This window comes from Populus trichocarpa, chromosome 4 (genome assembly GCF_000002775.5).
Source record: "Populus trichocarpa isolate Nisqually-1 chromosome 4, P.trichocarpa_v4.1, whole genome shotgun sequence".
NCBI lineage: Eukaryota > Viridiplantae > Streptophyta > Magnoliopsida > Malpighiales > Salicaceae > Populus > Populus trichocarpa.
This window is the reverse complement of record NC_037288.2, coordinates 2,425,807-2,450,470: the sequence shown is the minus strand read 5'-3', so window position 1 is coordinate 2,450,470 and position 24,664 is coordinate 2,425,807. Positions and strand designations below refer to the sequence as shown.

The window sequence follows — 24,664 nt, the reverse complement described above, 5'->3', positions numbered from 1 at the left end:
TAGTTGTAAATCTTTCTTAATTCGGTGTTTTTTGGTAAATATATACTAAAAAAAACTTGGTTTATCCGTATGTTAAATGAAAATACCCTAATTTATTGAACTTAATATGGATGGATGTAGCAAAGGAAATCCGGGTGCTGCTGGTTCAGGAGGACTTCTTCGTGATAGCATGGAATCTTGGATTATAGGTTTTGCTCAACACTGGTTACTGCTCTTCGATTAAGGCTTAATTGTGGGCAGTGATATGCAGTTTAGAGTTGGCCTAGAACTTGGGAATTAGAAAACTGGTTCTTGATGAGTCAGATTCAACTCTTTCATCGACTAGCTCTTTATCTCGAGAAATCAAAGTAAGGTGGATGCAAACTATGCTTTAATTGACAAGGCCAAGAGGTTTTTGGATAGAGACTAGGAGGTGAAGAGTCAACATGTTTATCGGGAAGCAAATCTAGTTGTTGATTGATTAGCTAATTTTATACTATGACGTGATTGGATCCTGTATTACACTCTTAGTTTAATCTTTAGGTTTGTAAAGCACAGATTTTCACCAAAAAAAAAACAAAATTCTATTAACAAAAGAGGCATTCAATACCTAAAGAACTAAAAGAAACACTAGCGCCGGAAAGGCCATGCCAATTGCAACTTGATGTGGTGAGGATCTTGTGGAGCCTGCAGTATTGCCAAGTGACAAGCATATGTGAATCAATATTGTTTAATGAATTAGAAAAAAAATAGTCTCAATTAATTAAGCATATATAAATCAATCTAAAATACCCTTAATCGTCAAATAAAAGAACTATAGTTTAATGAATTCACTGAACTCACCTCCGTTTGCTGGGGTTGAAATATTGTAGAACTGGTAATCATGGTACCACAAGCTACAGCTAAACCCATAAATATCCCAACTTCTCTTATTTCCAACTGAGTTTTTGTAAGTCACCAATTGAAATTCCAAGCACATGCCACAATCACTCTTGCTGAGATCTCTGGTGCATTGAGCCATGCCATACCTCTTTCCGTTCTGTCCAACATCCAATACTGCAGTCTGGTACATTAAAGGCTGGCTCGGAGTTGTAGATACCAGCGTGTTCGTGAAGTTAAGTGCTTCTGAGACCACTTTTGGATCTTCAAAATTGGTATCGTTGTAACTTGCCATTCCTGATTGATCCCATTCACCGAAAAAGCTCGTGTTTGAGTATCGTAGGAAACACCACGTAAACCACAGCGTAGCATTTCTACTGTTTGAGCAGCCTTGTACCATGGTAACATTCTTGATGCAGGCGGCACAGTCTGCGGCGGAAATATCACCTCTACATTGTGCAAGGCCATAGATCTTGTTAACACCTTTTCCGGCTTCGGCCGTGTAGAAGCCATCGTGGATAGGCCCATTTGCAGCAAGTGAATTCAGCATACCGCTCAGATTGGCTTCGTATTCACTGCTATTGGTAGCCCTATCAGATTCAGAACATTGTGAACCGGTATTCACATTTGTGTCAGCATGGCAAGGGCTAGATAACAACAAGGTTGAAAATATAACGAATATTAACATCTCCATCTTTTTTTGAATCTAAGGGAAAAGTCATGAATGGGCTAAGTTCTCTATTTATGTTGATATCATAATCAAAACTATCAAATCGTTGCATTTTTTGCCTTTTTCTATTGTAAAGTCAACTCCTTATGCTTTGAATGTGTTTAGCACTATGAAATAGAATAAGTCAATGAAACGTAGCTACACTTATTTATATCATGAATGCTTATGCTTAGCGGTATAAAATTAATGTAATTCAAATTATTTGCTTAAATTACGCTTCAGATAGATATGCTTAGCAATATAAAAATTAAAGTCAATCCAAGCGTAGCTTGTTGCTTCTGGTTCAGTGCATGTTGTTGCCTTCTACGTACAGTCATCACCTAAACCATGGACTTGGAGACGGGCACCAAAGGCTAAGCAATGGGACTTTGGGAGATTATAATTTTTAATTTGTAAGTAGATTGTCTTGGATAAATAAATAAATAAATAAACAGGTCCGTAATGAAAGAAATCATTATCATTTACCTCATCCTAATCTAATGAAAAAATAGAATTGAAAGTTGTACCAGCAAATCTATAACTTGTGCTTAATTATTTAATTTTAATTAACAGAAAATCTGAAGATGATTGAGAGGAGCTTGAATCATTATAACCTAGTGTCACTGCGCTGGACAGCTTATGAGAGATCAAACATGCTCAAGTGGTTCTATTTGGTCATTGCATGTGCCCACTACAGTGCAAGAGCTTTTGCAGCAGCTCGTATAGAGAGGAACTATGGTCATTAAATCAGTTACACTTTTTTTTGTTGATCCTGTTATGCAAAGAGTTATCAAATAAATTAAAAGATTTAAAGTATAATTTTTTTTAAAAAAAAAAAGAAATATGCTTAGCATTACCCTGCTCAAACTTGATAGGATTGGGATAATTTAAAAACATATGAAAATTAATAAAAACTAATTCTCAAAAATTGTTTATTTTTTTTATATAAATTACACTTGAAATATATTTAATTTAAAATGGGAAGGATTAATATAGCTTCGGTTTTGAAAGATTAATTTGGTTTTTATCTTGAGAGAAGTCTGCTAGCGACAAGCTTCAACTTACCATGGAATAGTTTAACGACAAGAAAGTTTTGCTCTTTTAAAATGTATGGTGAAATGATGGAAAGCTAGAGGGAATAGAATATGGCGAGAAGGAGTAGTTCGAATCTAACTGTATATATAAGCACGTTCAACTTTGTTTTGCTGTTGGCATTATTAATAATGTTATAGATGAAAATTTGATGCCTGTGATATGAAAAAAAGTTGTAGAAACAGAAAAAATGGAAATCCCATAAGAATTTTGGATCAATAGTGGAAAATTGATGTAAAGATTAAGGCAGAATACAAGGTTCATTTGCTACTTTCCTCTCTTAATTCCTTGATTTCTACAATTTGTTGTATGGCAAGGATATAGTAAGTACAGGCTATGATGCCTTTTATCGAGATATATTAAGAGAGTCAAATCAAATAAAAGAAATATAGTCTATACAAGTAAATTAATGGAGGGGTGAATTGCAGAGGAAGGTCAACTTCATACATATCTCATAGTCGTAGGTTTATCTAGAGTCAATGGGAAGGGAATTCAATTATATAAATGCAAAGAATTTCATCACATCAAATGTGATTGTCATCGATTAAAGGATTAATTACATTACAATCACAAAATATATTAAAACACCTATAGCAATTCATGGTAACTCAATTTTTTAACTATTTTTGTTCTCCAAATTTTATTTTTAATTACAGCCTTTTATACTCAAATTAATAACCATTTAATTAACAAAAAAGAAAGAATTCAATAAAAAAGAATAATCAAAGTGTAAAACAAGGAGAAATCATGTGATCAATCTCAAATTCAATAAAAAAGTCTTTTTAGTCCACCTATTTTCCTTTTCTTACTTTTATAGTCCTTTTAATTTTTATAATTTTAAGTTTGATCTAAAATTTTATTTTCTTAATATTTTATTCCATGAATTTGAAAGAGAAGAGAGAAAGTCACTTGAAAAAATCAAATGAGAGAAAAGGTAGGTGAATGACCACTTTCGACAATAAAACTCAATGTTGTTGGTGTTAATAGATTTCATTCGACTACGAGAGTTCGATGGTGATGTCTTTTTCTACAAACATGCCTGAAAGGGTAAATTGGGTTATATTTAGATGTTTTTTTATTCAATTAATTCATATTTGTATGCGCATCTATTTTTTATTTCTACTATAAAGATTAGTTTATCGTTTTAATAATTAATTCATGTTAACAACTCTTTTTATTTATTAGTTTATATATTTCTTAATTTATTTTATAAAACATAAATAGCATCTTTTCATTCCTCAATTTGAAAAGGTATGTTAAGAATTGAACTTCATAATTTGTTTTAATTTACTTTTATAAGGTTAATATAGTCTTAAACAAATATCCCGGTATTGGGTTAGTGCTTTAACTCTACATTGAGAATGAAGCTCATTCTTTACTATACAACTTCACTATATAAATAACACAATGAACCAAAAAGAACAAACATCTTTTTTTTTTACACATAAAAAAAATATTATTTTTATCTTCTTGAATTTATACATGCTTGTCATCTAAGAAAAACTCAAATATTAATTTAAATATTAAAATATTTTTTATTTAAAAAAAAAAACTTGTTTTTATAGAATTAATACAAACTCAAAACTCATCAAACAAGAAAAGTCAATTTTTATGTGAAGTATTTCCACGACTTCATCAGAATCACATTCAAACCAAGGATGCTTTTGAAGTTTTTTTCGTCATCAACAACATGAATAAACCCCCTACTTGGACCAAATTCAACATGAAAGTAAGGGAAGTCTTGGGGGATTGACCCACGAAGTCCTTTCTCACTTGTATCAATGAGCATTGGTATAAAATAATTCTTAGATAGGTAAAATTTTAAATAGATAGAAATGAAACAATTAGTATTAGGAAAACTACAAGTATGCCCTCAACCTATTAGATAGGTTTCGATTTGGTCCCTGATCTCCTCCGGGCTACGTCCACACTGTCCTCACCCCATCAAAATTCCCCTCTATTTTTTCCCTTTAACCCATCAATTTTAGCTATCATGATACATTGTCAATGCCAACTTCATTATCTCACACCTTGATCATCCAACTTATAATCAAACAGCAAAGGCATGTCTTATGAATACTGAGCCCTTAATCCAAACTCTATTCAGATGTCTTTACTCCATAACCGTTGCTAGCAGGAGTTTTCTGTTTCGTAGCTGCTTCTATATCTAGTGCAGGTGGCATTGGTGGTGGAGGGTTGTATATTCCTGTACTGACTATTGTGGCAGGTTTTGACCTGAAAACAGCCTCAAATTTCTCAGCTTTTATGGTCACGGGAGGGTCTACAGCTAATCTCATGTGTAACTTGTGTACCGGAAGTGATAAATTTGGTGGTAAGACCTTGTTAGATTATGATATTGCACTTCTGTCAGAACCATGTATGTTCTTGGGAGTTAGTGTAGGGGTTACTTGTAATATTGTTTTTCCAGAGTGGCTAATCACAATTTTGTTTGCTGTTTTTCTTGTTCTACCTTTAAGACTTGTAAGAATGGTGTTTTTCGTTGGAAGTTGGAATCAGAAGAAGTGAAGAGAAATGGTTGTGGGAATTTGAGAAATGGTTGGTTAAAAATGAGACTAGCACTAAAGGAAGTGGAGAGGTGGAGAGTGTCAGAGAGCCTCTTTTGGGTGTAGAATTAACTTGTGGCATATTGAGGTTTCCATGGATGAAGTTGGGGATATTAGTCATGATCTGGTTCTCCTTCTCCTTCCTCTATCTTCTTCGTGGCAATCGGTATGGAGAGTTATGACTTATTTTCTCTTCTTTGCAAGATTATACATAAGATTAGTGATTGGAATTGTTCTGCATCTTCCCATGGATGACCAGGTCATTGAGTTGTAGCACTGGTATCTAACTAGGAACATCCAATAGCTCTGTGGTACCTTTTCTACCACTCTGGTGATTCTCTCTAGATGCAGACTTCACACATGTGCTGTAGGACTATCAGAACGAAACAATAAAGCATAATGCAATCACACAACTCATCAAAGCCATAATAAGTCTAGAGATTATTCTTGAAAATTATCATTCTTTTCACGATTAAAGGAACTTTGGAAGAGAAATTTTGTGGAAGTTCCTGCTGAACTCTGGATAAGTCCAGGCTATATCATTTTTCAATTGTTTCTCTTTAGTGGAATATAACGAAAGACATGTTCAGAGCTCCTTCATTTTGGAGTTTACAATTGGGAGAATCGGCAATAGGACATGCACATAGAAAACATGCAATTTTGCCATAACGATGAAATTTATTAGGCTATTACTCCTTCAATTGGATTATCAATGATAAAAGACAATAACATCAATGTATTTGATGCACTAAGTTTCTTCTGAACTTGAAAATCAGAAGTCACAGCTTGCAAGTCACGATCTAATGATTAGACAGATGAACAGAATTTTCTACATTTGGATGAAGATAACACAGACATAGTTTTTACCTTGTCAAATGTTATAGGTATCTCAAACTTTATAGGTATTATCCCCTGGGATATTTGTATATATGTGAAAGTTTAAAGTATATGCAGGGTATTATACCAATGGAATCCTGTGGATTTTGATATCGGGTTGTCTCATCCCTCCAAATTCTTCTTGCAATAATTTTCGCAGCATGGATACTACACAGAAAAGAGAGCTGCCAACATCAAACTATAAACCAGCAGGTGCTGAACATACCACAGTAGTAATATCTAGTCATTTGCAGTGGCTAGTTTTTGTACTAGTAAATAGCTCGAAGGTTAGAAATCAGTTTTTGAGTCAGGCTTTAAATAAAAAGCTGTGGATTTAGCAAAAGCACTTGCTTATGCATGTATATTTAGTCCCTACTATGATACATTCTTGTGGAAACTTCAAAAAAAATGTAAATCCTCCTTATGTTTAGATTAGCCATCAAGAGCAACCAGGACATTAATATCCTTCGAAATAAAATTATGGAAGTTTTTTCGGAAGATATTTTCCAATCTTAATACACCAGTGCACATAAACACCTGTATCAAAAGAGAAATGAGCAACGGATTGGATAGATAAAAACTGGTAAACCAAAATCACCAAGTCTGATTAATGAAAATTACAAGATATCCCAGTGATTGCTGGGAATTCCAAGTTTCCCATCAGTGATTGCACTCGTACATTCTAAAACTTCACAAATCTACGAGAACAAAAGACAATTGAAAGAACAGAAACATTATCTGTGACAATTAACAAGAATCATAGTTAGCAAGGCAACAAAGGCTTCCAGTGCTCTGTGAGAATGTAGACACCAAATCCCTGCCTGAATAACTTAAGCGACTGGAGGGCGTAGAACATGATCCTGAGAAGTATCAACAACAGTGGGGGGCATGAACTGCCACATAGATATTCCAGGATAGCCAACGAAGGGCATCAGCTTGCTGCCAACAACTTGGCCTGGGGCAGAAAATGGAGCTGGAATGGCAGGGGGGTGAGGTAGGTAGGTTGGTGGAGGACTCAGGGCTTTCTGTTGCCACTCTAGGTTCTCCTTTTCCATCTTTAGCTTCTGTTTCTCATCACGAAGCTCGTTCTTCTCTGCCTACATATACAAAGTTTAAAGAAGATAAACGACAACAGAACTTACCAGGTTTCCTTTGCGTAATCATTTATAGTAACAGATTCCATATAATTAATAGCATGCATTTTTCAAGCCTTTTTTAGGTGTTCCAGATTAAAGATAATGTCAAATCACTGAATACCAAATCCAAAGCACACCTTTAGTTCATCGATCTTCTCCTGTAGACTCTCAATAGACTCTTTCAGCTTCTGAGATTCATCTCGTAACTGAGTCACCATTCGAGCAGCATCAACTAGCATAGCAGATTTGTCCACTTTAGGAGGCCTTCCAGGATCTAGAAGAGCACCCAATTCCATGAATCTGGAGTCCATGACAAACTAAACATGAGGGAAAAAGAGAACAAAGAAGATGAGCATTAGAAGGGCTCTTTAGCATGCCTGTCATTCAGCCTATCCCGCCGCATTTTCTCTCTGCATGCTTTGGAGCCAGGTGCATTACCTGATCCATGCCTCACCCTGTCATACAATTTGCGCAAAAATAAAAGTTTGTGCACAACAAAAGCAGATATGGAAAAAAAAATCAAAGAAATGACTAACAAATTATTATTGATCTGTGTACACTGTACCGTTTTCGAAACCCAATTTCCTTAAGACCATCTGAATTCTCAAATGAATTATTGAATTCCGCACTGAAGACAAAAAGGATAGAGAGAGATAATGATTAGAACATCCATAAAACAGATAGAGTTGATTCAATTACATCAAAACTAACATGCCAGAAAGCAAAAACTTGAACTTTGTGTGCATGCACACGAAATGTAGACATGCAAATAAGACATATACGGCTATTCCTATGATCAAAATCCTCATCCTTAAGCACACAACTTAGCAGAAACCCTCCAATGGTTGCAGTGTTGCTAAACATCCTATAGCAGCATCGAGAAAGATATACTAAAAAGCCAGTAATTGGTAATTAAATTCATAATGAAAACCTAATATCACACTTAATAAGAATTAAATGGAACCATTCAGCCATATTAACTACTCATTCCTAATAAGAAGTAAATCCAAATCCCAGTACTAAATAACCCACTTACAGCAATACCAATAAACCTGAATAAATAAGCCAATGCCTGGATAAAAAAATAAAAAAGATCTCTCTTTTATTGAAAATAGAATAACAAATTAACAATCTTCCAACTATATTGGGGAAGGAATTAGATGATGCTATCATCAAAACCTCAAAAAGGAGGTGACTTGTAACAGTGGAAGAACAATCATATTGCTAAAAAATCTCAAAAACTCATCAACAAATACACCAAGTTCTATTCTAGCAACAAACATTAGCATGGTTGCTAATCAACAGAACTTGCAAAACCCATTTTGCTATTGCAAGTCATACTGTCCAATAAGCAACAGAATTCAGTCTTTTCAGACAGCATAGTAAACTAAATTCACAAATCCAACATAAATTTCTAAACAAAACAACAACAACAACAACAACAAAGCTACCTACTTGCTGTAATAAAGGGAGGGAAATTGAATTTTGCCAATCACAAAAAGTTCATAAAACAAAAGGAAACATAAAAAGACACCTTAAAAAGGCAGTATCATTGAAAGAATGAGACGACCAAAGAGACCCGTTTGGGGTTTCATCAAGAGATTCAAGACAAAGTTGTTCACCAACAGGGACAGGAACGTCTTCAATCAACCCACAATCAAAAACCCAGTTAGCATTATCATTTGGTGACACCATCTCCGCCGGAATTCAAGGTTCCCGGTCTGTACTCCGATGAGTTGCCGTGGCGGAAAGAAACGAAAATGTTGAAAAAGACACGAGTGAATTTAGTGTGGTTTGTTAAGATATGAAAAGGAAAAGAAATGGAGAAAAAAGTGGAGAATATATATTTGATTATTTTCAAGTGTCACGTTCTGCTATATTCATTTTGATCTTATATTCACCACAAGTCAAGAAAAAAGGTGAAGCAAAGCAAACAAGCAAATATAGAAAGCAACATGACACAAGCAAGCAACTCTTTCGATGGCCTTCATCATGTTCAAGAATAATAATAAGAGAAAAAAAAAAATCATTGCAAATCTTTTGGGAATATTGGGCTTTATGGCCTTCAAATTTTGGTAGGGTAAGATTTTTGACTCGGTATTCTATATTTTTATTTATTATAATAATTTTTATGGTTATAATTTAAAAAAAATTATAATTACAATTTTAAAAAATAAATTTAAAAAAAATATATTAAATAAAAATTATTATGAGATAAATTTTCATGCGCAAAATAAATAAAAAGTAATCTTCATAAATAAATAAAATACATTATTTTAATTTCTATAAAATTAAGGTTAGTAATGCAATTCTAAATGGTGATCAATGAAAAAATATAAGTTATTAAGCTAACCAAACGGGTTTTTTTTAATGATGGATAAAAAATAATTGTTATTACAATACAAAATAAATAATAATTATGGCCTTTTAATTTTTGCTTCTTTAACTTAATGAATGAGATTGATATAAAAATATATTTTTAAAATTATTTGAGAAAATAACTTCGTTATGAGATTTTTGGTATGGATCAAAGATAAATATATTTTTATAAAGTATTAAATAAGTCATAAAAAAAATATTTGATATGATACAAAATCATGTATCATCTTGAATCAAAATTACCAGTATTGGATTTTAGGGTAGCATTTGGTACCATTTTGATTAATAATATATGGAATTTTTTTATATATAAAAAAAAATCCCTGCTCATGTACAATGGATAAAGCTGGAATAGAATCTACAAAGGTGTACAAATCGTGGAAATTGTTTGGACCTGCCAAGATTAAAATTTAATTTTAGGTATTAACAAAGCCAGGATCAAATTCTGCCATGGTGTCCCAATTTGAGATTGTTTGCATTTACCATTGTTTGCATTTTACCATTATCAGAAATTTTAATCACACTGCTGGCTAAAGCAACAAATCTTTAGTAGTAAACAAGGTAATTAGGAAGTAAACCAAAAGGAAAAACCAGTTTTAATTACACAATTAAGAATGTAATCACACTTACAAGCCAAAGTCACTGGAAAAAACTGAACCACAACAACAACCACACATTTTACAGGTTCAGTAAGCAAAGTATAAAGATCACAGAGGCTATGCATTATACGCACGAATGGACTGCACAAAACCATCAATCCTTTTCCTTATCTCTTCTGGATTTGCACCAACTATCTTGTCAACTTGGGCACCATCCTTCATCAGCACAAATGTCGGCATGGCCTTCACCTCCATCTTGGTAGCTACCTCCTGACCAAACCAACATAAAGAAAAATGTGGCGAAATCACATGATAATAACTTTAACAGAAAAATATCAAACATCTAACCACGGGCCCTCTCTTTCTCAAAGAGATTATGACATTTCAAAAGAATGATATTAATCTAAAAATTTAAACAAAGTTCTATGAATGATTACTTTCTAGCATATCTATGAAACAAGTTCATTTGAATAACAAGACTATGATACCATGTCAAAGAACCATCTTAATCAAGAACCATGATTGTTAAATTGTAATTTTTGATTGCAACAAGGCTATGAAAACATCTCTACCAGTTTGGTAGAAAAGTGTCAAAATAATGTCCAGATGCAGTAAAAATCTTGCCACTTAAAAGAAATTAGATTAAACAAAATTATGTACATTTGAGATTAATGGTGTTAAGCTAACCAAAGCATTGCTGAAATCAATTTAAGTGCCTAAAAGTTGTGCTAGAAAAGCAATCAGTACTTGGAAACTAAAAGGTTCAAATCAACAAAAGTAGAAACTTTAACACCCCGGGTCAGAGTCAAAAGCCTAGTTATGAGACCAGACTTGACTTAGTGGGTCAACCTAGTGAATCACCGACTCGAGCTAGGTCATTGAAAATACCCTGTTTTTTTGAAACAATGTTGTTTTGAAAAACCCCGATTTGCTTAGCTACAAAAAACACTCAATCAACATCATGATCTTTAACAAAAATGATGATACAGTTGAAACTTGAAATGGTTCAGATCAGTTGAGGAGTTCACTTAAGGTTCTTGTGGCTACATGACAGTGGGAATTTGTAATCCTGTAAGAAGATATTGTTAAAATACTCAAATTAAGTTGGAGAATTAGCATATGTCCCCTAGAGATATTTTAGTGATGATACTTCCAATCAATCAAAATAAGAATAAAGTTGCTATGAAAAACAAATGATGCTTATACTCAACCTCATGTGAAGGAATCAAATCAGCAAATATTTGAAGTCATATGTAAAGATATCACTACCAAATATCTTATACATACATGTATTTATGTATGTATGCATGCAGAAAAGGTAAGCATGTACGCATAGAAACATGGTAGTATCATTCTTGGTTCAAGCAATGAATTGATTACCTTAACCTCATCCACATCAACAATGAGAAACAGGCCATCTGGATAAGCTGAGGCCAGTTCTTCAAAAACTGGGTTCATGGCCACTGATGGCATACACCATAAAGCTGTGAAGTGAACAACGATCTACACAACAACATGGCCTCAACAATAAGCAAAATATTCCAAACCAAAGAGACCCTTTTATGACAACTTCTTCCACTCATCACCGATGTTATAAAACCTCTCGATGGTTGTCAATCAAGGTCTATAAAAGGCGTATTTTTGTTCCTCGAACACAAAATCAGCTAGAAACAATTTAAAGACACGTCGCTTAGAAACTTTGCTGTAAACCTAAGATGGCAATTGTGAAGCTTAAAAGATATAGAAAAAAACTTACAGGGCAGGCTTGATTGGTGGCTTGGGTGATATAGAAATCCCATGACTCCACTGACTCCACCTTTATAACTCTTGACTTAGGTTGCTGTTCTTGGCTCTCCATGTCTCCTACTTTCTTTTTCTCCTTACTATTTCTCTTCTTTTAACTACTTGGCTTCTGCTTCTGCTTCTGAATCCTGTTTAAGAATCTAGACACTGCTAGTTCTGGCGTCCTTGTACAATTAGATTACAAAAGTAAATGCCACACTTGGACCCACTTTTTGATCTTTGTCAAATTTTGGATATTTTCTACTTTATCCATCTAGCCTTTTTTAAGGGAAAATGCCAAGTTGAAGCGGGTCCACGTTTTTGATGGCTGGGTCAAGGTCATTTGGGAGAAAACACAAGCCTAGTACACGAATTACAAGGCCTTAAACCTTACCAACAGATCTATATAGGACCCCAAACCACAAATACAAGGCCCCCAAACCCCTGAACTCTAGCAAAAATAAAACAGTGCTTGTGTGCCCTTGACCTTTGTACACTAAAACAGAAACTCCCTCAGAATTTCAAACCAAAGTGAATCAAACCACTAACATTACAATATCTTATAAAGATAGGCTGTGAAAGTGATATACATAACTTTGTAAAAATGAAAACTCATCTTTTAGAATCACTGGTTAGATTCTATAGCCTCCTTTGTACCTGTGTTCTCCAATTGGTGATTTCTGACATTCGACTTATGAATTAGCCAACAATGACTCCTATAACAATGAGCTAATACAAAGATCCTAACCTCAACATGTAGTTCTAAGAGTACAAATAATTAGCATCTACAGGCGAATACCCAAACTCATTGCAAACTCATTCGAGTTATCAATTAGCCAACATTGACTCCTATAACAATGAGCAAATACAAAAATCCTAACCTCAACATGTAGTTCTAAGAGTACAAATTATTAGCATCTACAGGCGAATACCCAAACTCATTGCAAACACCCCAATGGCACATCAATGACCCTAAATAGAAGTTACTCTGTTACAAATCAAGGTGTGGCGATACACACAACAGAAGCAATTGAGCATTAGCCATAACTCAAGTGCAAATCTGCAGGTCAAGATGTCATTTGAGCAGTCATTTGGCGTCGAGGAATCCCAATTTCGCAAGCATTGACTCTGGCAGCAAACCGAAGGGAACAAAGGGACTCGCCAACTGAAGCAGGATCCGGGGAAATATTGACAAACATCAGGGTTTTGGAATCCCCTCCTAGACAAGGCTGTAATAAAATTTTAGAAAAAATCTTAAAGTTTAGATAGATCCAATCGTCTGAGACCAGAAACAACATGTACACAATGATTCCCGCTCATTGGAGCAAGTATTTTCGTTCAATTAAAAGATGCAAAGAGTTTGGAGGTGTCTTTAGAACTCATGTGTTACCTGCAGAAGATAAGTCAATTTTGAGTTCCTAAAAGGAACATGGTCCTCTTTCTTTGCCAAAGCAAATATCACGTCACTCAAACTTGACAAGCTTCTATTAATGGCCTGATCATGTAGAACAAGTTAGCATAATAGCATCGAGATGAAACACAGAGTTCGCAATACTGGATTATAATGGAGCAAACCTGAGTTTCCTTTAACCTGTCTCCAGTAGCCCCACTCCTTGAGAGTCGCTCACTTCCAGCAAGATCTATGAGGTTTAGAACTCCTTGCACTTGTTGTTCAGTACCCTAGCAACATATGAAAAAAAGTTGAACATTAATCAATTTAGATCAGAAAATTTAAGCACCTGCACGAAACATTGGACAAATAAGCACCTCATTTACTCCTGATATACGCAATGTGAACACAAAATGGCTTCTTGAAGACTGTTCATTCATTTGGGTCTTACCAACGGACCTAGAAAAGCAAACAGGCAAGCAAAAACTTTTCAAACTAATATAATCTTAACTACGATGCAACAAGCACTAACATTTCCTAACAAAATTTGTTAAGCCAAAAATGATGGGAAAAAAATTAATTCAACTCTACAAATTTGCACGACAAGACAAAAGCATCTTTAAGTATCAAAGAAATTACTCTACCTGCTTTGTGCAGCTTGCCGAAGAAGAGAAGAAATCTCTTCTATTCTACAAACATCCACAATTGTAAGATCAGTGACATTGGTGTTTCCATTTGCATCGTGTTTGATGGTATACTGCTTTCCAGGAGCTCCATTTTCTGCACCACTCGATTTATTTGTTGACAACAAATCACGAATGGTTTCATTGTATATTTCCAGCATTGAAGCCTGCAAATTTAAATCACAAATTAAAAGACAGTTAGATTTGCAAGTCAGTGTTAGACATTGAACAGTAGTTTTAGATGCAGACCTGCATTTTGTACTTCCAACCCTGTGCTATAAGGGATTGACTTGTTTGAAATATTTGTTCTAAAGAGCGTGGTATCAGCCCCTTCTGCTCTGAAGCTTCTGGCTTGCCCATCATAGTATAAGTTTTTCCTGAACCTGTTTGACCATAAGCAAAGATGCATACCTGCCAAATGTAGCCCATTGGCGCTGATTAGGGCCATGAGTAAAGCTAAAAGGATCTATCAGACAAACAGAACTAATTTCAATTTAAAATTTCACTTTCATGCATGTTTTTAAACATGTAAGACAAGAAATCATTGGGAGAGCCAATTAAGATTAATATTTTGAAATGTATTTTTGTAATCAAAATAATAACCTAAAACTTCTTTTCCAAATACAATTGCATTCCTCTACAAGTTATTTTAAGAATAATGGCCTAGAGAACAATTCACTCTAGACAATTGCTACTGAATTCTTTTCATCTTTTCAATTCACCAAGGCTAATTTTTTTAAATCTATTTTTATAATATCCCAATGTACAAGAGAAAGGGACAGTAGAATCACCTTATAGCCATCAAGGGCACTCTGCACAAGCTGTGATATTTCCACAAAAACTTCTTGCTGAGAGGCATCATGATTGAACACCTTGTCAAAGTTAAAAGGATATTTCTGTCCTGCTGAGAACAAAAGCCAGAATTTTTATAAAAAAAAATTGTCATAAAGAAAGCATGGATTTTTATAAAAATATGTAATGTGCAGTTATGCTGGGAAACATGTCTATACCACTTTGTATTACATCGATGCCTCTGCCAAGAGCTTCTGTTGAGGTAGGATATGAAATGACAGGCTGCTCAGACCCAGCAACATCATCTGGCAACACAGGACGCACTCTGCAAAATACTCGAATATTCCCCTTTAGCTCCTGCAATACAAGGCTTGTTTTGTTAGTACCATCATCCAAGGCTTCACAAATTAGCACAAAAGAAACTCTTACCAAGATAGTGTTATGCAATTTTTTCCTCAATTTCTCTCCTTCAACTAGTTGATATTCTGTCTCTGCTAGGCGCTCCTGTAAATCATGTACATTTCTCCTTTGCTCTTCAAATTCTGCCCTTGTTTGTATAGAAGATAAATCAGACATCTAAAACAAACAAACAAGGATATTGTTAGGTTTCCTTTAAAAAAATCGTTGATGCACAAGATAACCAACTTCCAATACCTTTAACTTTTCATTTGTAGCAGTGAGCTGATGCTCCAACAGGCGTATCTGCTCCCTCTGAGAAGAGCATGTCTCCTGCAACAAAACCTTAATCTCAGAGTTTTCAAAAACTGAATACTAGGCTTCTATAAGAAAGTGGCATGTACAACCTCCAAGGATTTTGTTTTTTCCATCAGATATTCTAGTTTTGCACAGGATTCACTGGTACTTTCTTTATACTTCACCACATCAGAAGTTAAAACCTGCACTTGAGCTACTTGGCGATCACGATCCTCTCTAACCTGCTGCAACTCTCCTCGGAGACATTTCACTTCATTTGCTAATGTGTCTTTCTGATTCAAAGCTTCATCTTGAGCAGTCTAGAAAAATACGAAGTGTCATAGCAATTTAAATAATAAGAACACTTGCAAGCTGTTAAATTGATGACAGTTGAAAGAAACATACCCTGGCTAAATTTAACTGATCCTGCAATGAACTATAGTGACCCCTTAATGTACTGTGGTTCTCCATTATAGTAGACTTCTCTTTTTCTACACGTTTTAGAGACTCACGAGCAACTTCAAGTTCAGAATGCAGCTTGCTATTGTACTGTTGTAAACTCAAGTTGTACTCTTGTAATCGCTTGTACATATCATCAACCGAGGCAGCCTGCAAAATTCACCAAAGATATCAATCATTAAGTTAAGCAACATAAGGAATTAAGAGACATAGAGTGAAAACATGGTGAAGTAACATTAAGAAATAAAGATGCAAGAATTACCCTTTGATTGGCAACTAAAATATCTTGTTGGGCTTTCTCAAGATCTTTCGATAGAGAAGCCTGCAAAGCTTCTAATGCAATTCTTGCTTCATTTTCCTTTCTATGACAAGCAATTGCATCCTATTTGCAAAAAAAAAACAATATCAAAATAAGAAAAAAAAAAAAAAAAACAAGAAGAAGAAGATGAAGATGAAGAAACAGGAAGAAAATATCACAGCAGAAAGTAACAAATTGAAAATTTACCAGCTTTTCTGATTCTTCTTTTACAAGTCTCTCTTGTACACAAGTATTATCTTGCCTCAGCTCACTAATAGTTGCACTAAATCTCTCCTCCTTGTTTTTCATCTCTGCCTCTGGAAGAACACAAATGAATCAACATTAAAAAAAAAAAATTGTCTCCTTGAGTTAGTACACATTGGTCAAATAACAAACAAAATACCCAACCAAAGGGATACCATTTTACGGTACTGTGCATCAAAATGGTAGGCCAGTTTGAATGCATTCTATGACACAAATTACTGGCTAATCTTCAATACATAAGCTAACGATCAGTAGAACCCATCTTATTTTACAAAAGAACAAAAGGAATCCCAATTCCCAGCAGACATCATGTGATCAGCCAAGAAATTTCAAATAAACAAGACCCCTAGAGTTAAATCAATGGTTCACTATACTTGGTATGGAATTCATGGAAACAAATGATGGATGCGGGTAACTACATTTGCAGGTTCTCGATTACCAATTTATCATAGAGAATGACACTGACCTATGAATCCTATATCAACTCAGTCAATGTATGTGGGTGCAAGCAATAGATTAGATTGTCAATCACTTGTCAACAAACATAAGATCATGTAGTCCTGGAATGAGACATTAAAGAACCAAAAGTACCAGTTTCAGCACACTTCTTCTCCAAAGCATCTAAAGCTTTTTGAAGCTTTCCTTCCCCTTCAACATGGGCTTCATCCCTCTTCTGGAACCATTTGATACAAACCTTGAGCCTGGCATTAAGTTCACTCACTAGTTCCATATTACCCTGCCAAAACAAAACAACAGTACCAAACTTTTCAAAAAAAAACCAAACCAACAAACAGTCCCTTCACTAAACCAAATTCACCAGAAAACAAAAATAACCAAGTAAAACCTTGTGATCAAACTTCTTCATCTTCAATCTCTCATTCACCAGCGCATCAATTTCTTCTTTAGTAAACTCAACATTGCCACAATCCGAACCCTCAACACAGCTTCCCACATCACTGGTGGCAGCAACATCCAGCTTTTTGTTAACAGAACCAAATGGCTTGCGTTCCGCGTTCGTGGCTCCTCCTGTTCTTCCCATCCCAATCCTCCTCCGCTTATCTAATGGGATACTTTCCACCCCTTCCTTCTTCTACAAAACCCCAACAAAGCATCACATCAAAAGAAAATTCAACTAACTAAAGAAATGGGACCAAAAAACCAGAGCAACGATTGTTCAATTAAACCTAAAGAACACAATTACATCCAATAAATGAACAATTAATCAACACAAAACAAACCACAAATCAGCAACAACCCAGTAAACAAACTTCGAATTATCCAATAAATTTCATAAATATTAACCTAACAGAACCCCAAATTTGAAACCCAGAAGGGCAAATTACAGACTAAACTGAAATTCACTACTATTTAATTCAGATTAAACAAAAGTTAGACAAATTAATATAACAGAAGCCCAAATTTCGAAACCCAGAAGAAACCCAGAAGGGCAAATTTCAGGCTAAACTGGGATTTACTGCTATTTAAATAAACTTAAACAGAAATCAGATTAATTAATATAACAGAGACCCAAATTTTGAAATTCACGCAACAATTAATTAAAACTAATTAAGGGCAACACGATAAGATAAAATCAGTTCACACAATTAGAAAAGGCATTAAACATAAAAACCAGAAAACCCATTAGCATTTTACTTCGAAAAACCTAAAAACAACAAATTTTCTTTAAATTTTTCAAGATCCGAACCTCCTTTTTATTTTCTCGGCAACCAAACAACCCCTTTAAAACAGACAAAAGGAAAACAACAGCGATGATAAAAACAAAAACAGCAACAGAAACAAGAACAAGAAAGAAACTAAAAACTTCTTACAGAAGAAGGACTTCGAGGAGGCCGATTCTGGTTCCTAGAAGTCATGAGAAGCTACTACCCTGAAAAAGTTTCTCGAGCCAAACGCAGAATCAATCAAATCCGTTGGTTTTCACTTATATTGTACTAGAAGGTGCCAAGATTGAATTCTGACCGTTGATTGTTCGATTAGCAAGAGAGAGAAAGTTGAGATCTTTAGGAGTGTGAGAGAGAGAACGTTGGGGTTTTGAGCGGAGCGTGAAATTTGAATTGAATCTTTGATTTCAAAACTGGAAGATGTGGCGTTTGCTATATATGTTTACTGATTTGCCCTTTGTTGGAGAAAAGTGTACGTTGCAACCTTTCGGACCAAAATTCAAATTTTCGACTCATTAGTTCAGGCCTCGTTTAGAAATATTTACATTTTAAAATCATTTTTAAAAAATATTAAATTTTTTTATTTTTTTTACTTTAAATTAATTTTTATTTTTATATTTTCAGATTATTTTTATATGTTGATGTAAAATATAATTTTTAAAAAATAAAAAAAATATTATTTTGAAATATTTTTTAACAAAAAAAACTTTGAAAAATAATTATTATCTCACTCTCAAACACCCTTTAATAGTTAAAAGAGATAGAGTAACTTAAAAACATAGTTATCATATCCAGTTAAAAGAGTGATATAAAATGGAGTCCATGTAAACTAATCACTAGGTTAATTTCGATTAATTTTTTTTATTAAAATAATGTTTTTAATTGTTTTGTGTTTATTCAATGAAGTTTGACTAAATTATTAAAATACTTAGTTTTCATTGTATTTTATTGAATTTAATTAAAAAAAAAAACAAAGCTAGGTTCAAAATCAACTTGTAACAACTATGCTTGTGTTGTGACTAATTGAACTATGATGACTTACAAACTTAGGGTGTATTTATTTTTGTAGCTCAGTTTATTTTTTAAAGTGTTTTTTAAATTACTATTCATATAAAAAAATATTAAATTGATGTTTTTTTATGTGTTAATGTTAAATAAAAAAATAAATAAATATAATTATGATATATTTTTAACTGAAAAACATTTTTACAAAAATACTTTTTACTATATTAAACACAGATGTAGAGTTTTGGACTAAGAGAAATGTATTTTTAGTTTAGCAATTTTTTAAAATAAAGATAAATATACTCATAAAGTTTATTATAAAACTATTCTACCCAAAAGATACGTGGATTTAATATTGATAATCTTTGGGAATTGAGATATGATCTTATAATCAAAGAAACAATTTTTTAAAATAATATGAGATATGCTAGTCAAGTTACGAGTAATTACCACGCTATGTGGTAAGAGAAATTAGTAGTGATCCTACATTAGCATGTCTTAATGTCTCCTGCTTACTATTTGTCTTATGATCAAAGAAAAAAGAACATGAATTTGTTGTTTCAGTTGGTACGATGCATAAATTAAGGAGTGGTTTTGAGTTGATTATTGCATGAAATTATTTTACTACATCCCATTTAGAAAATCATTTTTACAGACAATTCTTGACAAAATCTTGGTGAAATCGAATTCAATTATTCTTGAAAGGAACTGATTGATTGAACAATTTTAACGTTAGAATTAAAATCTATTTAGAATCTAGTTGGCATGATTCTACTAGTCCAAAGGAGAGACCAAACCAACGTGTCAAATTACAAGAAATCTAGTTACACATGTACAACAATGGTTGGTTAAGACTATATCCAGCTTATCCAAGTAGAAAATTTGGCAGATAAGGTATGCTAGCTCAAGAACCAATCTAAATCACAAATACCACACATAATTGAACAAGAAAATCCAATCCCCCCCAAAAAAATATATATTTAGTGAACCACCCACTTGAGCACACAGATTGTTAAAGGAAAATTCATACATGGCACAAGCAATGGCATCGATGGCTGGTCTACGTGGAACATCTCAGGCTGTCCTTGAAGGTAGCCTCCAGCTAAGTGGTTCAAACAGGTTGTTGAATGTGCCTAGCAACACCACTCGTGTGGCCGTGGCACGCCCTGGGCTTGCTGTTAGAGCTCAGCAACAAGTGTCTGGTGAGCTTGAAACTAGCCGTAGGGCCATGTTGGGTCTTGTTGCTGCTGGTTTGGCTTCTGGTTCTTTTGTTCAAGTTGTTCTTGCTGATGCTCTTCCTATCAAACTTGGCCCTCCTCCCCCTCCTTCTGGTGGACTCCGTAAGTTCATGAATTAGTCCTCCTAGGCTATTTTGCTCTACTTGTAAACCAAATGTTTCAATCTTGAATTAGTAGTTGCCAATGGTCTTTAGTCTAGTGGTACTCTCTCCTGCTTCGGAGTAGGAGTCGAGTTCGGATCCATGCTTAGCCCTAAGCTAATAACATTTTTGGTGAAAGAAAATTTAATTTTATGCTTCAAAAGATGGTGAAAATAAGATTAGATTATTCCAATGACAATTGGGCAGACATCCCACGTCGAAACATCGAGGGTGTCTGAGCGTCTAACAAGTTAAACAGAAAGTTCAGATGTCTAACAAATGGTATATGACATTGTTTTTCAAGTATGATGATTTTGTGTGTTGGCAGCTGGGACATTGAACTCTGATGAAGCAAGAGACTTTGATCTGCCACTGAAACAGAGGTTTTTCTTGCAACCACTTCCCCCAGCTGAGGCGGCAGTAAGGGCTAAGGAGTCAGCAAAGGACATTCTTGGTGTGAAATCTTTGATAGACCAGAAGGCTTGGCCTTATGTCCAAAATGACCTTCGTCTCAAGGCAGGATATCTTCGTTTTGACCTCAACACTGTTATCTCTGCTAAGTCCAAGGACGAGAAGAAATCCCTTAAGGAACTTACTGGAAAGCTCTTTGATACCATCAGCAATGTAAGCAATACACTATTTTGATTAAATTTGTTTTGATCATCAAACACTTTCAGTTGTTAATGGAATTAGTTTTTCTCTTTCCCTTTTCCCTTTTCAGCTCGACCATGCAGCAAAGATTAAGAGCACTCCTGAAGCTGAGAAGTACTATGCTCAGACTGTATCTTCTCTGAATGATGTTCTTGCTAAGCTTGGTTAAGAGAAACTGATGTAATTTGATTTAAGCTTTTGTGAATTACTTTATGAGACACTTCATTTGGATGTTCTCTGAAGGGAATCTAGTTGTGAAAAAGAATAATCATTGCCTTGCTATTCTGTTTATGAGGCAATCATGAGCATGCTAAACAGAGGAATTAATTTATTGAAAGCAAAGAAGGCTATCCTTGTATAGCCTTCGTAGCTAGTTAAGCCAACCAGTAAGCAGTGTAACTAATGGAAGCATGAGAAGAGAACTCGTAGTAACTATATAAATCACTGGAAAAAAAACAGCTATTTCTTTTGTCAGGCAGGAACATAATGTTCGGAGCACGAAAATCATGGGGCATGAAAGCAGAAACATCAATACCAGATCATAATAACTTAATCAAATTGCAACATCTGGTTTCTTTACTAGAAGTGTTCGTATGCTTTCATAAACTATGCATCATGACATTGATGCGCCAGATAAGGAAGCAGTCAGCCAATGCAGGAAAGGAAAGTAGTTTTCATCATGGCAATTTATCCAATCTCTACATAATCAAGCAAAGGAAAGTAGCTGTCAGCTTCCTAATACAAAGCAGAATCAAGAACTTGAATATTATTTCTCGACAGACCAGAAATTCTATGATGATTTTTTTTCTTTCCCAATTTATCTAGAATATCTATGTAAAACATCATCAAGTGAACTGCACATACCACACCTAATAATTCAGTGAGAAATAGACTGAAGTACGGATCAAGATAAAGTTGACAATCCATAGACCTATGACAAAAGGATGGTGAATTTCAGCAATCCGGTGGCATTCCTTTCAAGGGTTACCAGGCTAGGGCCTGTCAGGATCTGAATACAAGATAAACGAGGTAGTTGGCTGAATTTGTCCTTAGATTTCAGGACCGACTCCAATATGTCCTTACAACTCTAATTGCTCTCAAACTATCCTAACTCCCTAAATTATCCTAACCATTCCCTGAATCCATTGCAAGCAGATAGACCTGCATCTCTCATGTAAATGATCAGGGAATGCTTGTAATTCCCAAATGGCTTCTAACCCTAAATATATTGAAATTCACATAGCACCAGTTATGCAGAAGGCAAGAATTTCTCCTGCTATATCCCTTTTTTCCAAGTGAGATTTGCCAAAGATCCATGTCGGGTACTACCTATATATAGTGGCTGAACAATTTACAAGCCTAAGAAGATTGCTTCTACTAAGTTACAATGATCCCCCATTCTACTGTAAACAATGTTTTTTGTATCCAAGTGTTTCCCCAGAGGATTACTTGATAAAAAGCAGAGGAAACCATAATGAACTAGTGAATTGGAGTTTGATTCAAGTGGTGGAGATGGGTTATTTTAGCAGGGTCAGGCGTTGATCAATCCACAACAACTGCGACGAAGTACAATCTGATATGAGATTCCCTTATCCTTGGTCTCTGTTATCCTTAGTATCAGATCGTTCTTTTACCTTATCTCAGCATGGTTTTCACAGCTTCAAATTATTAGTAGTATTGGAACTAGAAGGTGCACTGCTTCTCAAATTCCAGCCTGAATTGGTCGAACTGATTCATTCAACTAGAAGGCGAGCTATAGTTTCAGATTGGTTAGGAAATAATTCCAACCCAATGAATTTATATAATTAATATTTTGTTTCGAGTCAAAGATTTATACTCAACGTGTTAAAAGTGGATATTAACATAATCTCAATTTATTTTATAAAATAATTTGGATTTTCATTAATACTTGACCACAAAAAAACCTTGAGGACAAGACGTAAATACCACTATTTAAATGGTTTATTTTTTTTTTTTTATCTCAAGGACAAGTGTGTAATTGTATGAACAATTAAAAAGTAAAAGCACCAAAACACCTTGTGTTGCAATGTTAGTTATTTTTATTCTAGAAGTATTTACTATATATTAAAAGATAAATCGACAAAAACAACCCAAATAAATTAATAATAAATAAATAAATTTTATAAAAAGACCAAAACATCCCAGAATTAAAAGCAATCAATTTTTCCTATCAAAACCATAGACGTTGTGATGAATAATAAAGTGTGTTTATGGCCAGGGGCGGAATGAAAAGGTGGCAAGCAGGGGCCCGGGCTCGTGCAAGATTTTTTTATTTATTTGGTAATTAAATGTGAGGAGCTGTAACATTTTTTAATGAGAGGGTCCTTCTTACAGGAAATATATTTGTTATCCTTTGCTTTAGTTTTGAATTCCTTTGACTTTGCCTTGATTTTATGGTACCAACATGCCTACGTGGAAAGAAAAAAAATGTAAAGTTATCAATGTGTCTTGCTATTTTTTCTCTCCCTACAGCCTTAATATAAATGTCTTCAACGCAGCGGGTCGATACAAATTGCAAACAAAATTTTTTTATGAAAAGATTGAAATAGAGTATTGATTAATTCATCTTTTATTAAACAAAATAAGATAAATTTAAATTTAAAATATATTTTTTATTTTGTTTTGAGATATTTATTAAGAATTTGATGATGGTTTTTTTATAATTTTATTATTTTTACTTTTTTTTTCAGATCTGCTAGTTCTAACAATTGTTTTTTGAATTCTTGATAGTGATTTTTTTTCTAATTAATTAAATATATTTTATTGGTTTGTTTTGATTATATTTGAATTTTTTTTTATGTTTTGTTTTTAGCAGAGCCATCAAAATTATCAATTTTTTCTCACGATATATGTTTTGATTTTAGGTTGAACCATGAACAAAATAAGAAGAATTGATTTTTTTTTTTAAAAAGGAAAAATATTTATCCACTAGTTGACAGGTTGATTCGGCTTATTTTGACTTTTCTTGTTTCGACAGCAACTACTGAACGAGCTTTCTCAGCGATGAAGATTGTTAAAACAATATTTCGCAATCGGATGGAGGATGATTTTCTTGCAAGTTATTTTATTGTCTATATAGTAAAAGAAATTGCTAAAAGATTCACAATTGATATGATAATCAATTATTTCTATTTTATAAAAAAACGACGAGCACAATTAAAATAAATATGTAAGAATTATTCTTTATTGTTTTTTACTTTATTTCAAAGTTTATCAAATATAAAATAATGCTTCGCTTTAGCTAATATTTCTTATATACTTTGTATATTTATATTTGATAGGTATAAAGACCAACAACATTAAAGCGATGGATACATCATAAAAATAAAATTAACTTTATTGCTTTGACTCAA

The 24,664-nt window shown here is 34.0% G+C and overlaps 5 protein-coding genes and 1 pseudogene across 7 annotated transcripts; 2 read left to right on the top strand and 4 right to left on the bottom strand.

The window, feature by feature from the left end:
• Nucleotides 1-451: 451 nt before the first annotated feature.
• Nucleotides 452-1,659, bottom strand: LOC7494323 (cysteine-rich repeat secretory protein 38). The gene is made up of 2 exons (XM_052452528.1): nt 823-1,659; nt 452-666 (listed from the first exon to the last, which is right to left on the bottom strand). The coding sequence occupies exons 1-2, from the start codon at nt 1,550-1,552 to the stop codon at nt 590-592; spliced, it is 807 nt and encodes a 268-aa protein (XP_052308488.1). The 5' UTR covers nt 1,553-1,659; the 3' UTR covers nt 452-589.
• Nucleotides 1,660-2,151: 492 nt separating this feature from the next.
• LOC127905210 (sulfite exporter TauE/SafE family protein 5-like) lies at nt 2,152-5,475 on the top strand (annotated as a pseudogene).
• A 1,208-nt stretch (nt 5,476-6,683) lies between these two features.
• LOC7494321 (transcription factor ILR3) lies at nt 6,684-9,237 on the bottom strand. Its single transcript, XM_002304948.4, has 5 exons — nt 8,770-9,237; nt 7,801-7,863; nt 7,613-7,690; nt 7,373-7,535; nt 6,684-7,196 (listed from the first exon to the last, which is right to left on the bottom strand). Exons 1-5 carry the CDS (start codon nt 8,928-8,930, stop codon nt 6,930-6,932), a joined length of 732 nt encoding a protein of 243 aa, XP_002304984.3. The 5' UTR covers nt 8,931-9,237; the 3' UTR covers nt 6,684-6,929.
• A 950-nt stretch (nt 9,238-10,187) lies between these two features.
• On the bottom strand, nt 10,188-12,235 carry LOC7494320 (thioredoxin-like protein CXXS1). The gene is made up of 3 exons (XM_002304947.3): nt 11,970-12,235; nt 11,594-11,716; nt 10,188-10,483 (listed from the first exon to the last, which is right to left on the bottom strand). The coding sequence occupies exons 1-3, from the start codon at nt 12,069-12,071 to the stop codon at nt 10,331-10,333; spliced, it is 378 nt and encodes a 125-aa protein (XP_002304983.1). The 5' UTR covers nt 12,072-12,235; the 3' UTR covers nt 10,188-10,330.
• A 292-nt stretch (nt 12,236-12,527) lies between these two features.
• LOC7490774 (kinesin-like protein KIN-14C) lies at nt 12,528-18,659 on the bottom strand. Of its 3 annotated transcripts, XR_008059086.1 has the most exons (18): nt 18,404-18,659; nt 17,419-17,664; nt 17,166-17,310; nt 16,518-16,627; nt 16,275-16,394; nt 15,959-16,162; nt 15,664-15,873; nt 15,515-15,589; nt 15,290-15,436; nt 15,079-15,217; nt 14,860-14,972; nt 14,318-14,479; nt 14,030-14,235; nt 13,763-13,844; nt 13,571-13,675; nt 13,386-13,490; nt 12,877-13,224; nt 12,528-12,743 (listed from the first exon to the last, which is right to left on the bottom strand). XR_008059086.1 is itself a non-coding variant. In XM_002304946.4 (17 exons), the coding sequence occupies exons 1-17, from the start codon at nt 18,446-18,448 to the stop codon at nt 13,063-13,065; spliced, it is 2,376 nt and encodes a 791-aa protein (XP_002304982.1). In that variant the 5' UTR covers nt 18,449-18,659; the 3' UTR covers nt 12,528-13,062. The 3 variants fall into 3 exon arrangements, 2 of the variants coding, with proteins under 2 accessions (XP_002304982.1, XP_024455862.1); XM_002304946.4 differs by having other exon boundaries at nt 12,528-13,224; XM_024600094.2 differs by having other exon boundaries at nt 12,528-13,224; nt 14,860-14,969.
• Nucleotides 18,660-20,189: 1,530 nt separating this feature from the next.
• LOC7490773 (oxygen-evolving enhancer protein 3, chloroplastic) lies at nt 20,190-21,673 on the top strand. Its single transcript, XM_002305607.4, has 3 exons — nt 20,190-20,601; nt 20,968-21,263; nt 21,361-21,673. Exons 1-3 carry the CDS (start codon nt 20,292-20,294, stop codon nt 21,457-21,459), a joined length of 705 nt encoding a protein of 234 aa, XP_002305643.1. The 5' UTR covers nt 20,190-20,291; the 3' UTR covers nt 21,460-21,673.
• Nucleotides 21,674-24,664: the final 2,991 nt, after the last annotated feature.

What these genes read in the sequence shown, in the direction of transcription:
- LOC7494323 (XM_052452528.1), bottom strand. Translation starts at nt 1,552, where the DNA reads ATGGAGATGTTAATATTCGTTATATTTTCAACCTTGTTGTTATCTAGC. An exon ending in TTCAACCCCAGCAAACGGAG is followed by an intron (nt 667 to 822) that starts GTGAGTTCAGTG and finishes GCAATACTGCAG; the next exon opens with GCTCCACAAGATCCTCACCA.
- LOC7494320 (XM_002304947.3), bottom strand. Translation starts at nt 12,071, where the DNA reads ATGGAGAGCCAAGAACAGCAACCTAAGTCAAGAGTTATAAAGGTGGAG. An exon ending in CCACCAATCAAGCCTGCCCT is followed by an intron (nt 11,717 to 11,969) that starts GTAAGTTTTTTT and finishes GTTGTTGTGTAG; the next exon opens with ATCGTTGTTCACTTCACAGC. An exon ending in TTGATGTGGATGAGGTTAAG is followed by an intron (nt 10,484 to 11,593) that starts GTAATCAATTCA and finishes TGGTTTGGTCAG; the next exon opens with GAGGTAGCTACCAAGATGGA.
- LOC7490773 (XM_002305607.4), top strand. Translation starts at nt 20,292, where the DNA reads ATGGCACAAGCAATGGCATCGATGGCTGGTCTACGTGGAACATCTCAG. An exon ending in CCCTCCTTCTGGTGGACTCC is followed by an intron (nt 20,602 to 20,967) that starts GTAAGTTCATGA and finishes GTGTGTTGGCAG; the next exon opens with CTGGGACATTGAACTCTGAT. An exon ending in TCTTTGATACCATCAGCAAT is followed by an intron (nt 21,264 to 21,360) that starts GTAAGCAATACA and finishes TTCCCTTTTCAG; the next exon opens with CTCGACCATGCAGCAAAGAT.
- LOC7490774 (XM_002304946.4), bottom strand. Translation starts at nt 18,448, where the DNA reads ATGACTTCTAGGAACCAGAATCGGCCTCCTCGAAGTCCTTCTTCT. An exon ending in AAAAAACAAAATCCTTGGAG is followed by an intron (nt 15,590 to 15,663) that starts GTTGTACATGCC and finishes GTTTTGTTGCAG; the next exon opens with GAGACATGCTCTTCTCAGAG. An exon ending in GTATATCAGGAGTAAATGAG is followed by an intron (nt 13,676 to 13,762) that starts GTGCTTATTTGT and finishes ATATGTTGCTAG; the next exon opens with GGTACTGAACAACAAGTGCA.
- LOC7494321 (XM_002304948.4), bottom strand. Translation starts at nt 8,930, where the DNA reads ATGGTGTCACCAAATGATAATGCTAACTGGGTTTTTGATTGTGGGTTG. An exon ending in AATGATACTGCCTTTTTAAG is followed by an intron (nt 7,864 to 8,769) that starts GTGTCTTTTTAT and finishes TTTTGTCTTCAG; the next exon opens with TGCGGAATTCAATAATTCAT. An exon ending in GAAATTGGGTTTCGAAAACG is followed by an intron (nt 7,691 to 7,800) that starts GTACAGTGTACA and finishes ATTGTATGACAG; the next exon opens with GGTGAGGCATGGATCAGGTA.